Source organism: Empidonax traillii, unplaced genomic scaffold (genome assembly GCF_003031625.1).
Source record: "Empidonax traillii isolate 1590-97213 ecotype Southwest subspecies unplaced genomic scaffold, ASM303162v1 scaffold459:size589781, whole genome shotgun sequence".
NCBI lineage: Eukaryota > Metazoa > Chordata > Aves > Passeriformes > Tyrannidae > Empidonax > Empidonax traillii.
In genome coordinates this window covers 368,616-386,918 of record NW_020955652.1, presented here as the reverse complement: position 1 = coordinate 386,918, position 18,303 = coordinate 368,616, and the positions used below count along the sequence as shown (strand labels likewise).

At 50.0% G+C, this 18,303-nt stretch overlaps 1 protein-coding gene across 2 annotated transcripts in view; it reads left to right on the top strand.

The window, feature by feature from the left end:
- The first annotated feature begins 58 nt into the window (after positions 1 to 58).
- AIFM3 (apoptosis inducing factor mitochondria associated 3) overlaps positions 59 to 18,303 on the top strand; it is a 49,232-nt gene continuing 30,987 nt past the window's right edge. For both annotated transcript variants that reach the window (XM_027895398.1, XM_027895396.1), the window contains exons 1-3: positions 59 to 92; positions 9,937 to 10,088; positions 17,253 to 17,466. In XM_027895398.1, the coding sequence (XP_027751199.1) occupies positions 10,013 to 10,088; positions 17,253 to 17,466 (290 nt within the window). In that variant the 5' untranslated portion in view covers positions 59 to 92; positions 9,937 to 10,012. The remainder of the gene's footprint in view (positions 93 to 9,936; positions 10,089 to 17,252; positions 17,467 to 18,303) is intronic.

Here is an 18,303-nt window from a genome sequence, read left to right as displayed (position 1 = left end):
ACCGCCCCGCACCGCCCCGCACCGCCCCGCACCGCTCCGCCCCGCACCGGCCGCGCTCCGCCCGCAGCGTCGGCACAACGGCGGCTGCCCAGGTAAGCGCGGGGATGGTGGGGATCCGGCTCAGGGAGGATGAGAAGGGAGTGAGGTTCCCGGTGCAAGACCGCTGCCCAGGACCTCACCGCATCTCCGGCCGGAGGGAATGGGCAGTAGGGGCCGCCGCTGCTCCCCCAGGGGTGGGGGTACCGGGGGTCCCGAAGAGCGCGGCGGGCCTGGGGGCTCCTCTGCAGCCGGAGCTGCCGGCGGAGCCGAGGGGAGGCGGTGCGGAAGCGTCGCGTGTTCGCATCTTTCCTGACATGCAGCAACTGCCCAGGAAGTCAAAGCAGTGAAAAAATGGGTCGCGGGGGAAAAGCGGGTTGGGGTCCCTGTGCTGTGTGTCGTGTCCCCACGCCAGTGTGTTCTCCAAGTTTGTTTGTCCCTGTTCCGGGAAACAGTGATCCCACCTGGACAGGGGGGGAATGGCTTTAGTCTGAAGGAGGGTAGATTGGATATTAGGAAACATTCTCCCCTAAGGGAGGTAAGGGTCGTGAAGCACTGGCACAGGTTGTTCAGAGAAGCTGTGGCTACCCCATCCCTGAAAGTGTCCAAGGCTGGGTTGGATGGGGTTGGAGCAACCTCGTGTAGTGGAAGGTGTCCCTGCCCGTGGCAGGGGAATGGAATGAGGTGAGCTTTAAGGTCTATTCTGAGCCAAACTGTTCCGTGATTCTTGTGTGTCCCTGTCCAACAGGACATTCTGTGATTCTGTGAACTGCAAAATCTCCTTTGAGAGGGGACATCCACCTCTGATTGTGGTGGACTGCGATGTTGTGCTGTAGCTGTTGGTCTCGGAAAACATTGCTGGGATAAACTCCTTCTGCCCTGCTCCAGCTCCTGTGGGGAACACAGATTGCTCTTGTGCAAGGGGGACCTGGAAGGGACAGAACGGCAGGGACTCGGCTGCCTGTGGTGGAGTGGTTGAGAATTAAAACTCTCTTGTGTTGTGAAATGATTTGTTTTGTGCATCGTGCACTCTGCGCCTGGGGAGAATTTCCAGCATTTGCGCTTTTTTTTGGCAAACCTTTGTGGTCTGAACCAAATCTCATGATTAATGGTTTCCAGTCCAGCTCACAGAGAAGGTATGTGGAGTGGTGGTAGTGACAGCGCTGTCGAATGAGCCTTTAACCTGGAGCTGGTAAATCGCTGAAGCAGCAGCCAGGAAAACAATCCTGTCTGATTGTGCTCCGACAGGGCGTTCCCGCTGCGTTTCTTCAGGAGCCAGCGGGGGACATCAACCGGCAACTTTGTAGCTCTCTGTGCTGTCGCTGACACAAACTCCTGGTGACAAGGTGAAGTGCAGCAGCGCATGTCACTCCCTGCCCTCATCCCTCCCTGCCCGCGGTGAGATGGGGCCATACAGCCCATTGCTGGGGCCCTGAGCTGCTCTCGGCGTTTTGCAGCGAGTTTGCTTCTGTTTCTTGGGACCATCCAAAAGGAAATCACCTGGCAAAGCCAAACCCGCTGCTTTCTCCAGGTGGGTGTAAAGCAAATCTTGGCCCCCGCTAGGAAGCATCTGCAGAGATAAGATTTGTCAGGGAGGGCTGTGATGAGAGGGGCTGGGGGCTCCTAGGCAGGCAAGGTGGAGGAAGGAGTAGGAGAGGAAGGAGGGCTCTGAGGGTGTCAGTCACTGTGTGTCAGCATCTGGGGGACCCTGGAGCAGAGGCCAGGCAACAGGATCAGGATGGGTATGGAAATGGCAGGAAGCAGGAGCACTGAGTAGAGGGAAGGGCGAGTTGGCTGAAGGGCTATCAAATGGGAAGAAAGGGGCTGAAGAGCTGGAGAGGTAAAGAGAAGGCTAGAGTGCCAGGAAGAGAAAAAGGGGTTTCCTGTATGCCAGCCCCCTTGAATTTGACTCATCTGCTGTGTGGACAGAGGCTGGGCAGCAGTGTGTGGCATGTCTGCACAAGCAGTCTGCACGATCCAGTGTCCTGGATGCAGCATCCTCAAGGTGGAGAGTCAAGAGACGGTGGCATGAACACAGACGTGTTCATCCAGTTGGGTACCCCATTCTGGGAGGCTGGTCTGTGCGAGCACTGGGAGCCACAGCATTGTGGAACTCTATCCTTTGTAGTGTGATTCCTGACAGAAGTGTTAACTTCAGGATGGGGACCCGCCTGTTTTCATACCCATATTATTTTAGAAATACAAGTTCTTTCTGCCCTAAAAACATCATCCCCTATCACATTCTCTTCTGTGTGACTTGATTCTCTTCCCACTGTCTCCTTTTTACTTGGTGGGCAAGCCCTATGCATCTCACCGGTGTCAGAGCAGGGCTGCTGCATGTTGCCTTGATAACACAGAGTGCACAGCATGATCCATGGGGTGGGGGAAGAGGCTCGGGCCCCCCAATGCTCCAACCATGCCTGGGCTGTGCTCAGAGTTAAGCGTCCAGAGGAGAGAGCTGATTTTTTTGGCAGCAGAGCCTGGCTTGTCCTGGAGACAGGGCAGTTTGATTTTGCTGAGCCAGATCTTTATAGGAACTGGAGATCCTAAACACTGGGGTTCCTCCTCAGGAACATGGGCTGTGGCACCCAGGGTGGTGCAGCAGGTGGAGAATGGACCCCAGAGTATGCAGAGGGGGAGGCTGCGGGCAGCTAAGGGTATCAGCAGGACTTTGTGCCAGTGGTTGCTGTGGTTTTTGGGACAGTTGCGCTCTGCAGGGTGGTGGAGATGGCAGGAAGGTGCCTCTGGGCGGTGGGACACTGGTGGTGCAGCTGTGCTTGGACAACACCCAGAGCCCCAGTGCTGTCACACCACCACTCTGCACTGTGGGGAGTGCAGTGTGTCCACTGTGGGGTCTGTGCACTGTGGGGTCTGTGCACTGTGGGGTCTGTGCACTGTGGGGTCTGTGCACTGTGGGGTCTGTCCACTGTGGGGTCTGTGCACTGTGGGGTCTGTGCACTGTGGGGTCTGTGCACTGTGGGGTCTGTGCTACCTTCTGCTTTGACGGGCTGTGCGGAGATGTACTGGGACTACTCCACACGAGTGGCCTGTGGAGACTGGCTGATTTTGGGGAGGGAATGGATGTGATTAGGATGAGAGGACATAGACTTAAGCTGTGCCAGAGGAGGTTTAGGTTGGACATTAGGAAGAACTTCTTCACTGAAAGGGTGATTAGATATTGGAATGGGCTGTCCAGGGATGTGGTGGAGTAACCATCCCTGGAGGTTTTTAAGGAAACATGGCACATAGTGGTTTTATGTTGGCCTCAATGACCTGAGAGATCTTCTCCAACCTGATTGATTCAGTGATTCTTTGAGCTGTGGGAGACTGCTGGTGTGCCTCTGGGCTGAAGTCTGGTCCCTGGCAGGGTCACTGGGAGTCGTGCCAGGGACAGAGGCAGGCATGCTGCCTGATAGACTGCAGGACTCTTGGGATGCACCTTATATATTTTTATTAATTCATTCTGGGGGCAAGGCAGCTGAAACTGGCTGAGTTGGAGGTGAAAAGCATCACTGGTGGCTGGAGTTGCCCCACTGAGCAGAGATGGAGAAGAAGTGGGATGTGAGATTGTGCATGGTGGCACTGAGTGAAACAAGAGCTGACCTTCAGGGGATGATGGAGAAGGACAGTCTGAGTGTACTAATCAAGGACAGGGGGATGTGGAGTCACCACTCCTAAGTCTTTCTAGTGCTGCTGCACTAGGAGTTAGGAAACCTGGTAAGAGTGGTGGCCCACTGCACAGTTCTGGCAATCCCTGTGGGAGTGGAACTAGAGCAAATCCCCAGAAAACTGAGAGAAACAGGCAGCCCTTGTTGAAAGAGCATAGCAGGAATGTGAGTCTGGTGTGTAGTGGTGGGTGTGCAGTGGGTATGTGCCTGACTGGGATGGAGCCACACAGGGTGATGGCAGGGCTGAGAGATGGGGTCCGTTGCTGGGTGCCGTCGTGTGTGGTGAGGAGTTAGGTGGGAAAGGAGGGCTCTGGGTCCTGGTGGTGTTTAGGACCAGCTGGGATGGAGTCCTTGCACCCAGGGAACAGGGCCTGGGCTGCCCTGTGGGATAGGCTATGCTTTGTGAGATGGGCTGGAGAGGTTGTAGTGGGGTCTGTGCTTCATTTTGCTTCAAGGGTGTGACCAAAACAGGTCTGCTGCTGAGACTGCTCCATGGCTCCCGCTGTCCCATGTGCTAAAGACAATATTTTGCATGTGCAAAGAACTGGCAGTGCTGCAGAGGATAGTGTATGGTTTGAGATCGGGGTTGTTTTTTCCCCCCAGCAGGGACCAGAGTCAGAGCCAGCTCTTCCCTGCAAGCATGGACAGTGACACCAGATGATCTAAGCCTCCAGTTGACCCCTTCTCTTGTGTTCCTGCTTGGGGGGTGTGGGAAACAGCTTGCAGAGCCAGATCTCAGTGGCTGAAACAGGAACATGGTCTTCTTCACTCTGTGAAGCAGACAAGCAAGTCTTCCAAGAGGTGTGGAGATCAGTCCTTACACAGAGCAGGAAAGAAATGACTGACGCGGACCCTTCAGACACATCCACGAAGGATGTTCCAGGAAGAAAGTGCTGAGCTCTTCAAATGGCTGTAACACTGCTCTGAGTCCAAAAATTTTCTGTAGGAACTGATAAAGCTTCTGGAAGACAAAGTTCTCTGGGCAGAAATGGGCAAATGTTTGTAGACAATACAACTCAGATGCAATAAAAAGAAAATGTCATTGTATGAAGGGGCTGTTGAAAACCAGGAGCTCCTGTTGAGTGCAGAGCTGTTGGACATCGCCTTAGAAGTCACGTGTGCTATAGATGACTGAAAACTAGAAAAACAAAGCTGCCATGGGGAAGAGAGGCAGAGAGATCATAGACACAGCTGGAGTCCTGGCCCTGCCACAGCAGGGAATCCCTGGCCAAAAATGGCCCCAAGGAGACTTGGCAAGGGGCTGTGCTCAGAGCTGCAGAGGAAGGCAAAAGCCCCCAGGCACCTGTGCCAATCTCCAAGGGAAAAAACTCTTTTCTGACCCCAAACTGGCTATGAGCTGTTCCCTGAGCACGTAAGCAAGCCGTGTGCCCAGTCCCCTGGAGCTGCCATGGCTCTAGGGGACTGCATGACTGCCCAACTCCTTCCCTTCCTCTGCTGGATGTAAGTTGGGGAGTCTGAGCATTACAAAATACTCCAGAAGTGATATACCTGGGGGCAAAAATGTCATTCCTGGTCCTAGTATCCGTGCTTCAAAGTGTTGAGGAAGTGAAATTGTTTAACGTCTCCTCTTCCTATTTCTAAGGAGTGCTGCATCTGCCAAATGTGGTGTGAATGGGGAGCTCTGGATTGGTCTCCAGATGCGAAGGATGGATTTTCTTGTTCTTTGCAGACCACTGAGTCTTTTCCACTGATACCCATCTGAAAAGATCTGGTATCTTTGAGAACCCTCAGGTGTCAGTGGGTCAAGTCATGAATAGCAGTGAGTCCATTCTCCAAAGCTTTAAGACAGCATTAAGGTTTGATCTAGGTGGGTATGTCACCCTACTCACAGCTAGAATTGGATCAGATGACCTCCAGAGACCTCTTTTAGCCTAAATTCATCCATGAACCTGGGCAGAAGGTGCAGAGCAAGAGGTGCCGCCCTGATGGGAGATGAACACCAACATGGTCATGACCACAACTGCATTGGGGCTGCCATGTTGCCCTTCCTGCATTAAAAGCTACTGAGGGGTGTCACATCTCTTTGTTTGGCCCTTTGATCCCACTCTTTTTGGGAAACAACCATCCCATGGCCCACACTGCCTGCCTCTCCATTGTTTTCTTTAGTCCTCCAATACTGAGAAATTCTTCCTCGACACATGGGAAGGTCTCTTCCTTATCGTGATGGAATGCCTTCTTTGGGCACCTCTTGCTCACCTCTGCTTTTTGATCCTGGTGTGTGTCCTAGAAGAGACCTTCCTCATCCTCTCTTGTTTGGACCTGGCTTTCTATTGATCTGAAAATCAAGAAATGTGGAAATCAAGAGAGGAGAAAGGCTGGCTGAGCACATGATCCTGAGCTTCCTGGGTGAATGGATGTTGGTTGCTGGTGGTGGCAGGGTGGGAGTTTTTTCTCTGGGATCATGTAGTGAGTTGGCACCAAGCCCCTATTTTCTCTGACCTCACGTGCCCCTGGTGCCAGGAGATCACATCAGTCACCTTCACGTCAATACTGGGAGCCCTCACGTCACTGGGGAGAGGAGATTTGGGTCCAGGGCTAGAGAGAAAGGCTTCAGGGTTGGGGACGGGGTGGAGCTGCCTTGGAAGGTGGCAGGGCGCCCCTCTGTCTGGCCAGGGGACCAGCTGTGAGGACTTGTACTGGGTGAGTGGGAAGGGGAGGGGGAACAGCTCTCTCCCCTCTTCTCCTTCTGGTGGCACCCAGGGCTGGCACTGGGGGTCTGGAGGAACCTGAAGAGGCCATGGAGGCAGGTGGTGTCATATACACTAGGGCCCCCTCCCACAGCAGGTGAATCATGGCTGGGGGAATTCCATCAACAATGTCATGAGTGTGTCCATGCTCAGTGCTCCACGGAGTTCTCCAACTGGAACTACCTTGGATTGCAAACTGATGTCTCTGGGGAGATGCTCGTGTCACTGGGCACAACTTGGTGCTCAGAGCTGTGCCAGACTTCTAGGCAGGCAATGCAGGATTATTCACAGCAGCAGGACAGGTGCTGACAGATGCTGCAGCTGGATGGGAAGGACCTGAGTGCCAGGTGAGGAAATGATACTGCAGCAATAAACACAAACTGATGTTCGGGGGTAAAACGTTATTTATACCTACAGTGTACTGATATACTGATATAGTTATATAGTTGCCACATTAGCTCTTGGAAAAGATTCCGGAGTCACAGCAGAGTACTCGATTAAAACAGGAGCCTGGGGTGCTGCAGCAAGCAGAAGCACAGTGCTAATAATAGCTCTGCCAGCTCTGCACCGCTCAGAAGTGGTGCAGACTCTGGATCCTGCTCTGAGCACACTGTCTGAGCCTGGTGGGAAGTGTGGGCTGGGCTGAGCCATGTGGTCTGTCTGGTCTTATATCCCTGACCTGCACTGAAACTTGATGTTGCCATATTTTACATATGCTACTGCCGTGCAGGGGAGGTGTGCAGGGTCGGGAGCACTGGATTGTTTCTCTCAATTTGTTGGATTACTTTCCCTATTTCTCCTGTTTAGAGCAGGCTGGTGTCCTCAGTTATGTGCTCAGGCAGTGCTCTCTGTGGGTGATGGAATTCTGCAGACAGCCTGGTGCAGGGCCGGTTCCCCATTCACACTGGAGTTTTAGGGATGGGGCAGTTTGTTCCTCAGCACCACAACAATTGCCTCTTTGAGCAGATGTTGAACGTGTTTTCCTGCCCAGCTGTGTGGCACAGAGTGTCATTTTCTTCAGGGAACAGATGATGTATTGGTTTACTGAGGCATGGACACCTTATGCAGGTCAGGCCATTACCCTTCGGGACTTTGCAAGGTTTTATGGGGTATCCTGGGTTCAGCTACATCGTGTTGTATATAAGCTTTCCTTCTTCTAATAGAGAGGAGATTTTGACCATGACTCCTGCAGGATCCAGCTCTGGATTGGCGCCTCTGGATGCTATTAGCAGTGACATGACCATGTTGTGTCCTCTGAGTCGGTCAGCAGGGCAGGCTGGTGCCTTTCTGTAACCAGCTGGGTCTCAGTTGATTCTGAAGCATCTCTATGTCCTTGCTGAGACTGAGGTTGGAGGCAGCTAGGTGGCTTCTCCTCTGGTGGCATCAGCTGAAATTCTACCAAGAACCATTTTGGTTTTGCCCAGTGAACACCAGGAGTGGAGAAGGGACAGCTCAGATATCAACCACTTCCCTCTCACCTGTGCTGGGAGGTGCAAATGTCTCAGTGCCTCTGAAGGGCTGGGGGGACCATCAGTGGAGAGATGTGAAGTGGGCTGAGGGCATGGCTGCTATCTTTAGGGTCCAAACAAAGTAAAGGCATCTCAGATGAATGCCTGACATTCAGGAATTCTGACATGCCTCCCTGTTAAAACCACCCAGAGCAGCTGGAAACCAGTCCTGCATCAGCATTTCTGGAGGGTTTGGAGAAGTTGGAGTGTTTCTGCTGAGGCACCTTTGGGAGCCACCCTTCTGCTGTCCACCCCATTGCCTGCCTGGTAGTTGGGGTTCCCTGCTGTGCTCGTCCACATGCACAGCATCCCGAGGGAATGCTGGGATGCTGCCAGGGCACTGCCTGCCTGGAGCATGACCCTGTCTTGCCACCACAACATCCACTTCTGCTGCAGGAAACCCACTGCAAATTGCTGCTCTGGGTTGGAAAGGTGGGTGAGGGGGGGAGGGTTGGTTTGCTCCTGAGGCAGCTGTGGCAGTATTTCATTATGTGTTTTACACTAAACTGTTGTCCTGTATCACTGATACATCAGAAGCTCAAGATTTGATTTGCCTGGTCCAAAGCTATTTTCCTTTTCTCCTGCTGGTTCTGGCAAAGGGCTGTACAGCAGCTACTGTATGTGATGTCTCCATTCTGTTTCTCCCCACTGCTCCCCAGTCTTCCTCTGCATTTGTGCATCTTCTTATGTGGCAATTTTTTGGCATTTACTCTTGCATTAACGTTGTCATGCTGTTTCCCTGGGATGCTCTCGGAGAAGAGCTAATGGCTCTTCCCTTCTGCATTTAATGATCCCTCTTTGCACATGAAAATTTTGGTGGCTCCACACACATTTGATCACTCTTTGTGGGCAGTGTTGGGTTGGTTTTGCTGTGTTAATAGTCTGCTCCAAAGTGGTACCCTCACTGCTCAGTATCAAATAGCATGTGTTTGCTTTGCACCGTGTGCAGGGCACCAGGCCCCTGTTCCCCTATAGCTTGGATTGCTTATTCAACATGCTCCAAGCTCTGAAGGTGCTTCTGCAACATACCTGGGGCTTGGTGGAGGTGTTGCCATGCATGGCATCCCTCTGGAAACAGAGGGATACATCTGATATTTTGAGTTGCTGTTTAAGCAAAGGAAAGAAGGTGTAGGGTTAGTTATCTGTCTCTTGGCACTTCTCTAATTCTTATTATAAAGACCTTGAGGCACTTTCTAAGCTATAGGAAAGCCTACCTTGTCTGTCTTAAAATATAATTTGGGAATGGTTTTTAATTTCCTGCCCAGATCAGAGGGCTTTTTGAATATGTGGCAAACCCATTGGTTCAATTCAGGTAGGAAAGGGTGAAATGAATTAAATATACTATTTTATTACCACTGTGTTGGATGAGTCTTTGCTGTTTTCAGTCATGCGGTGTAACTGAGAAGGTTTATCTGAATTCTTTGTGTCAAATCTGAGAGCACTCCAAGTCAAAACTAATAAGAAAAACACAACTTGACTTCAAACATTAAAAAAAAAATGGTTTTAATAGTATAAAAAAAGGAGGTTGATGCAAAATGGTCTGATATAAAAACCTCTTTAATTAATTAGTTCCAAAGCCAAGGGCATTTCTGCAGGAATGAGCATAACTGGAATACCTAATAATAACAGGAAAAAAACAACTGAAATGTATTTATAGTTTAATCATTGTATTTAGGCTGTGACCTGTGTGCTTAGAGCTTTAATTCCCAAAGGCAGGGCTTTGAAAAGTTATTAAAGTCTGACCATAAATGATATGAAGGTTTTTGTAATTAACTTTGATGACTGAATTTATAAACTTCATCACTGAATTTACCGGCGGCTCCCAGCGCGGTGACCCAAGCAGCACGTTGTCCACTTGTCCCTGGGGTCACCGGGGGTGCCTGGGGCTCAGTGCCCCCGTGCTGTGTGTGCTCACTGTACCGGTACCGCTGTGGGCTGTGGGCAGCAGCGCTGTCACGGGTTTGCCTTCCCTTCCCTGCAGCGACCGGTACCGGCTCACAGTGCTTTTCTACCCAGGGCACGTGGGGATCGACGCCGGAGCCGAGACACGCGAGCTCGCCGTGTACGATGCGAGGATGTGCCTGCGCCCTTGATGACCTGCCCGCCCCTGGCCCCGCTGCTTGTCCCGCACGGCGCCATGGGAGGATGCTTCTCCAAGCCCAAACCAGGTGACTGCCCTCCAACGCCGAGGCCCCATCCCGCCGTCCCCGTGGGAGAAGTAGGTCAGCAGTGGACGCTGGCAGGGGGAATGTTAATGCTCGGCTCACGCAGGGAGGATTACTGGGTTCTTAATCCCCCCAGATTCCTTGGCTCTCTCACTCCCAGGCAGGGAGCTGTGGGGGGCAGCAGCACTGCCAGGGGGTGCTAGGGGGGTGGTGGATGAGTGGGAGGGAAACTCACCCTGCAGCACGAGGTGGGCAGCTCTGCCCGGTCCCATCTCCTTGTACCTCACTACCCTCCTGCTTCTGCCTTTCTGCTGTACCTGGGGCAGAGCTGCCCCTCTCGTGCCCCAGGGCAGGTTTGTGTGACAGCCATCCCCACAGACACTTGGGGCTCCAGCACTTTCCTTCTGCTGCAGCTCTGTCACTCACTGGCCAGCCCTTATTTTTTCCCTGCAGTCCTGGAGCTGCTCTGCTGTTGGGATTTTATTATCTTGGCCAAGCCTGTCCATATGTACTGCTTCCAGTGGGGAAAGCAGATGTAGGCACCTGGACATCAAGGATGCCCCCCTTGCCTGGCATGGTCCCGCCACAGCTGGGCTGGGTGGGCTCCCTGTTTTGTGCGGTTTGGGGAATGTGAGTGGATGTGGGAGGGGCAGGGGCTGTGATGCCATCTGCCCAGGCAAACTGGCAGATTGAGGGGTGATGTGGAAATGTCAATGTTCAGCCTTGTGCTGAGCAGGCTGGGCATGAGCAGGCACCACATGGTCACCCACACTCATCATAGCCAGCAGCACCCACGTCACCCCAGCGCAGGACCCCAGGGAGTGGTGCTGGTGCATGGGGGACTGGCCCAATCAGTGTTGCCAAAACTGCCATGGAGGAGAGCTCCTAGCTCCCTGTGCTACAGGGCAAGGGGAATCAGCTAGTGGCGGGTGCTATCAGATCAGTCAGCATGTGTAGCCTTTGTGGGTGGACAAATGTCTCTTGGGGACCTTTTCTTGGCAATTTGTCTTCACTGCTTCAGGCAGGGGAGATTTCAGGTTGAAGGACTCAAAAGGTCAGAAGGGCAGCAGGAGTTGTGACCCATTGAACATTGAAGGAGTGAGGTCCTGCCTTTGTGTAAGGCACAAGGAGAAAATAAAGGTGATTTTCTGCCCTTGACCCGTACTGGAATTATGTTATGGGTCATTGCCAAAGTAATAGGGCATTGGACACTGTGACCTGTTAGTTTTCTTCATGAAAACCCTGTTTATATCTTTCCTTGAAATGCTTGAGGAGTGAAAATGCATACAGGAATAAATGCCTTTGTTGAGTAAACTTGTGACAAACTCTGCTGGCAACTCCGCTTTATTTTGTATCCCATCAGCAAAACTGTGTGTAATCTTGGACTGGTATTGGAAGACCATCACTCTGTGGATGTCTTTCCTGAGCTGCAGATTTTCATGGAGAGCTGTATTTGCCTAGCAGGGCCAAATGCCTGAAAATGTCACCCTGTGATGCACTGCCATCCCTCAGCTCTGGTTTGGATTAGCCATCTTCAAAAAGGCTTCAGACAAGCCTTCTGCAGCCCAGGGGTGGCTCAGCATCGACTGCAGGGCTTCATCTCGGAGTTACAAAACCTGCAAATGCAGGGAGGTAAACAGAGGCATTTGAGGATACTAATTGTTCTAGCAAAGGGGTTTTACAACCATTTTGTGTGGGAATTTAACACCATTGGAGCTGAGTACTGGTCTTTACTATTTCTCAGAATCTACCTATTTCCCGTCCAAGTAAGAAGCAGGGACAGAATAGAGTTACTTGATCCATCAGTGCTGTATCCACACGAAGGGCATATTTCAGATGCAGTCTGAAGCCGATGGAATCGGTTCAGAGACTTTTTAAAGATGTACACAAAGTCCTTATCTGCTTCATCTCCGTATATCCAAGAGAGACCCTAAGTCACTTAACACTCTCGAGATAACCTTGGCATTGCACACATCTCACTTTTTGAGGAGCAGATGAGTGGTACAAGAGCTTTGGGGAGTGGAGTCCTGGATCCCTAAATAGATGTGCTGACTGTAGCGCTGGCCAGCCCCCAGATCTGGCTGCTGCTGCAGTGCTTGTCCCTGTCCTGATATTTCAGTGTTTAATTAAGAGCTTATGTTCAAGCAATGAAGTAATCTGCTGTTATCTCCAGTGCTGCAGTCCCGTGATGCCAGATTCTCTTCTGAAGGCCCAGTTCTCAATCTCTGCATAATTTTTTCCTGTGTTTTGTCTTGAGTATGTGATGCATTGAGGATGAGCTGGCAGCCTGTGTGTTATCCCAGCACCCGCTCCTGCAGTGCAGCCTGGGCAGGATGACGGGTGACAGGAACCATCGTGCACCAGCGCCAGCTCTGTGTGAGCTGCAGCAGCACCATCTCTGGGCAGGGTGTGGAACAGTGGCTTCAAAACCTATAAATTTTGATTATCCTTCTCCTGCTGGGCTCAGTGCTTGATGATGGGGCAAAGCAGCCACTCCACTGCACGTGGAATGTCTGGGGCTTTGCCCTTGCCTAGAGAATGTGTTTAGGAGGGAACATGCTCCATTCCCAGGGATGCTGCATGCTACTGGAGAGGGTGCTGTTGGTTGTGTGACCTGAGCTTGTCTCTGAGGGTGCCCCCAGGCTTGGCTGGCAAGTCCTACATGCTGGTTTTTGGGAGTGTGGCATTTGCTGACACATTATCTGGAGAAGGAAAGCAGAGCCAGGCAGATTTGACATGGTGATTTTGTCATGAGCTGTCATTATTAGTAGAACGATAGAATCACAGAATGGTTTGGGCTGGAAGGGACTGTAAAGACCAACTTGTTCTGATCCCCTCCCATGGGCAGGGACACCTTCTACTAGATCAGGTTGCTCCAAGCCCCATCCAACCTTGCCTTGGAAGGAGGGGAAGAAATGGTCAATAGAAATGGTTTGGAGTCTCTTTGAGACCACCAGAAGTTGCTCTCATTGGGGTTTGTAGTTGAGGCAGCATGAACGTGCCTGGGGAATGTCTGGAAAGCACAGCTCTGGCAGGGCACAGTGAGCCCCCAGTGAGTTCCATGGTGGTGGATTTGTTCTGTGTTGGCTTTGGGAAAATAAACCCTGATGGGGTAAACTGAGATTTTTGGCTGTGCTCACTGTACCTTGCTGGTCCCTCCAGCATCATCCCTTGATGCTTTATTGGTTTCCACTGCTCCTGGAACTGTTGGCACCGTAGAGCCCATACCAGGCTGTTCCGTGCCCTCAGTGCTTCTCTGCCTTGTGCCTCCAGCCCCTGAGCAGCACACCTTGGGGCATCTCAGGGTTTTGGGGCTGGGGAAGGCACACTCACTGTTCTCCCCTTGTCAGCTCAGCGCCTCCATCCCCTATGGCCACACATACCCAGACTCCCCAAGGTTCAAGTTAGTTCTTGGTGCATGGTAATTCCCTCTTCCCATATTGACTCAGTATTCCTGGTTTCTCTCATTTTAAGTAGCACACTTTCAATGATCTGATATCCATAATTTAAATTTAGCCTCTAGAAGGTCTCTGAGCCATACTGGAAACACAGTCCTATGATAAAGAAGTCTTTTAATTACCCTAATTTTTTAAAATAATGTCCATGACCCTGCACTGCTGCCCAGCCACCTGCCAGCTTCTGCTCTGGGGTCTATGCCAACAGTTCTAGCCTCACGTCTCAGGTACCTGCCCAAAAGCAGGCAGAGGCTTTGACTTGTCCCACAAGGCTGTGAATAGTGATGAAGAAGGAATAAATTTGCAGGAGATGTAGTGGGGTGTTAAGGACTTACTGCTCGTGTGCATTATATGAAGCAAAGCACAAGAGCATTGTGGCCACTGTGTGAAAACAACACCTAAGCCAACTGTGATGAATAGGGTTGAGTGTATGTGGAGGGTCCCAGCAGTGGTGGACCTAAAGGCTGAAAACCTGGGTTAAAATTCATAGTCTTGTCAAGACTCTGTATTTTAAACAATTCTGTGACTTTGGGGAGCTGACTCAGGATTTTTGAACAGCAAGAGCTGATAGTGCTGAGATCTATGTGGATGTTTGGTTTGAGCCCCTACTCAACTGGTTCCTCTGCTTTTTTCTATATTCTTATAAAATACTTACAGTCCTGGCCTCCTAGTCCTTTATATATATAATGTGTGTGTATGTATGGGTATATATTAAAAGTGTACATAAACACATATGTTTAGAAGTGATGCTGATGGCACATCTCTCTCTGTCTCTCTCTCATCTATTTTATCTATACTATACATATCTCTCTTTATATTTTTATCTAAATAATCTATAATTATGCCTATATCTATACCCATACTTATGTATCTATATTGATATCTGTATCTCTATCTCTCTATCTGTATCTATATCTCTGTCCATATCTCTGTGTCCCTGAGGAGTTATCCACTGCCCTGATTTGTAGTCACATGCCTAAAACTTTACAAACAGTTTGCTTTAAGGTCCAGGCTCTCTTCTAGCAGTTACAGGATATGACTGTCAAAGGGCTGGAGCACGCTGGCCCCTGCCCCATTGTACCAATCAGTTTTCAGAATTAGACTTGGATTTATAAATATTTCATATAAATGTCATTCTCCCTGATGGCAACTGAAGCAGTTTACTGGATCAGCTCAGGTTCATTCTCTCAGGAATGGAGGTTTCAGGCCAGAGGGACACCCCAGGTAGGGGCCAAGAGTGATGAGAAGGAGGAGATGGGGGATAAAGTGTTGGCAAGAGGCAAGTGGGAATTGCCTCCCACAGAGGCAAGTGGTGAAGTGTGGAGCCTGAAATAGGAAGGGAGAAGGCTTTATACCTCTTTTTCTTTTCCTCTGGACATTTGTCCAGCAGTGTCAGTGAGTCCCAAGCAATGCCAAGTCACATACTGGTGCCAGAGACTTGCTGCTTCCTGCATATGTTTTTCTGACTGAGGAAGAAGTGAAGAGAGCAGAGCTACATTTCCATCTTCATCCCGGTAGGTTCACATGCCCGTGGATCAGAGAGCACTCCAGGTACTCACCTGACCCAAATGTGCTCTGGAAAACAGAGCCCTGAGGCATCAGCCAAGTGAGACATGGAGACTGATTCCTGCAGGGTGAATTCACTGATATCAATGTCACTGCTAGGGCTCAGAGCTGCTGGCTTTGCTGGTGCCAGCCTGGTCTCATCCTGAGACATGTTCTGGCTCCGCAGTCTGGCTGCAAGGATGCTCAACCTCATTCGCTGCAGGTAAATATCTGATTATGAAATTATATGACATGAGACTCTTGTTTCTTTGGCCAAAAGTATTTCACTGGGACTGGCATAAATGAGCATTCGTTATATTTCCTAGCTGTCCTCGAAAATCCATGTCTGCTTCTCCCAGTGCGCTAGGAAGGCAGTTCTTATGGAGAGCTACCTCTTCACTGGGTACCTGCAGCAGCTGGGCTGCTTCTCTAGAGTTCCAGGAATAGATTTGCACAAAGCAATATGGTTTTTTTAAATGCATCGTGCTGGCCCTGTTAGTTTGCATTAACTCCTGCAGCTGCAACAGAGCAAGAGAAGTTGATGTTTTCTGCTAATTCAGCATTCATACATGGTAAATCACTTTCCTGGATCAGTACCCCCAGTGAATCCTGCCCTGGTGAGTGCAGAGATCTGACTCTTTGGCAAAAAGCTACACAATCGCTTGCCCTGCTGAGCTGGCACAAGCAGCAGAAACTTGCAGGACTCCCGAGACAGCCACCTGCTTCCAGCACCTGGGTGGCCATGGCTAGTTGTTTTCCCTCTTCCAAAATAAAATACCTCCCCCCTGATTTGTTCTTCCATTGTCCTCTCAATGTTTTTGTGATAAAAGTTTTGAGACAACTCAGGGCCCATCTCTTGCTGTAGGGCTTGTTTTTAGCTTTTTTTTTTTTGACCTTTCCTTAACCTGTTTAGTTTGTGAACTTTAATTTTTATCTTCTGTACAGCCTTTCCTGTTCATGACATTTATAAGATGGGGAAAGCTCAATGATCACCTTTGTGCTTGAGACACTTCACCAATCTCTGGCACTTCCCTCTGGTTTGCTATAGAACTCACAGGGGTTTATTATTAATATTAATGGCTTCAGCTTTATGAAATCCCTAGGAGATAAAGTGATGTTTTCCACTTTGTGATATGAAAGCTCATCAGTGGCTTCCTCTGCTCCTTCTGTGCCCAGCCTGCCTAGCCCAGGCATGGGGCAGTGGGTGTGGCTGCAGCTGGGTGAGTGAGCGGGGAGGATGGGTGAGTGCTGCCCTTCAGGGAGCTTGGATGAACATAGAATGACAGAATGGTTTGGGTTGGAAAGGGCCTTAAAGACTATCTCATTCCAGCCCCTTGGCATGGGCAGGGACACCTTCTATCCCAGGTTGCTCCAAGTCCCTTCTAACCAGCACTGAACACTTTAAGGGATGGGGCAGCCACAGCTTCTCTGGCAACCTGTGCCAGGCCCTCACCACCCTCACAGTAACTTCTGCATATCCTCACCTGAGTGGTCAAGAAGAGCTCCTCTGTTCCCCACAGTCCCTTCTCCCACGTGTCCGTGGGTACCCTGGTCCTCAGGAAAGGGATGTTTTATTGTCAGACTTGTTCAGTGGTGGACACATGAGAAAAATGGACCATCCTTTCTTTTGTTACCTAATACTGAAGAGTCACTCTAAACTCAAAACCTCACATGGAAATAATTTTGGTATTTCTAGTTCTTTATTAATTGGTCTCCATCTAATGGAACAGCTTTATGCACCATGCAGTGTTGGCTTTCTCTTTCAGTTAATGTTACCTACAAACAATTAAAGGGTTTTTTGAAGTCTCTCTGAGCCCCAGAGGCCTTGGCGTGCCTCACATGAAGCTGCTTGAAGCTGTTTTCCACTAAACAGAACAAGAACTGTGGCTGAGGGGTTGTTTTGCACCGATGACTCATGACTCTGCTTGCAAGAATATGTTCTTGATGAATACAAAGTGCCCAATGCAGAAAGAACAGAGGAATAAGGGGCTAATGTAATCAAGCCAGGTTTGATATTAAATGTTTTATCTTCTCAGGGAAGCCAACAAAAAACATCTGTTCTGATGTCTGTCTGCTCCTTTCCAAGTTTAAGGGAGGAGAGAGAGAGACAGAATGGCAGCAAAACTTCTGGCTTCATTTTAATGAAGGTTTCTATTTGTTCCTGCAGTTGAAGTGAAAATTGAAGTAGTGATACCTGAGAAGGAGAGAAACAAGGAGGAGATGTCACCCAATGGGAAAGCCAGCCCCCTGATCTACAAAGTCAATGGAACAGCCCGGCACTATCACCTCGAGGAGCATCCAATTGCCAGCAGTCCCTACCACAACCCAAAGGACATGGTGGAAGCATCCGTTTGCCACGTGAAGGACCTGGAGAATGGACAGTAAGTACCTAAACTTGTTCCAGATAGAACTTGAGAGACTGGATAATTCAATCCGAACACCTTGTCTCATTTTTGGACTTTCTGGAGATGATAGTAAAATAAACTAAAATAAATAAACTAAACTAAACTAAAATAAACACAGTAAAATAAACTTTTTTTTAATCTTAAAAAATGATAACATGGACAAGTGACAACTGTGTTTTACCAGAAGGTTTGATGTTCCCTGCATGGTCTGTGCTGGGACTTGTCTCAGAAAGAGCTGATGTTCTGTAGCAGAATTTCTCAGGAGGCTCTGCTCAGCCCACCCAGACAATTTTTTATAAATTTATAGCCTCAGTGATTTTACAAAGCAGCACAAGAAGTGCATGGGGGGAGCTGATGGGGCAGGCCATGTGCTCTGTCCTGGCTGCAGTGCCTGGCTCTTCCAGCTGAGCTCATCAATTTGCTCTTTCACTAAGGATGCAGTTCTTCAGATCTTTTGCAAACGAGAACATGCTTCAGCTGGGCACATTCACTGCTCTGATTTAAGAGTCTTCTGAAGTCTAAAAGGTGGCTGTCCCCATCACTGTGCTTTTCAGGCTGGTGCCTCTTTTCTGGGGTAGAAGTACAGGTTCCATCAGGCTGATGGCTGACATCTCAGCAGACTCCATCTGTGTGTGGAAGAAAATAGTTTGGAATAGCTTTTGTTCCAGCGAGGGAGCAATGTCAGGTGCATGGGACACACCAGGAGTCTCTCAGCTGTTTGCTTTAAATTGAAGTATTGCCTGTGATAATATCCCAGAGTAATCCATGTATTATAGGCTACTTTGTGCTAAACTTTAGGGGCTTCATGGGCCA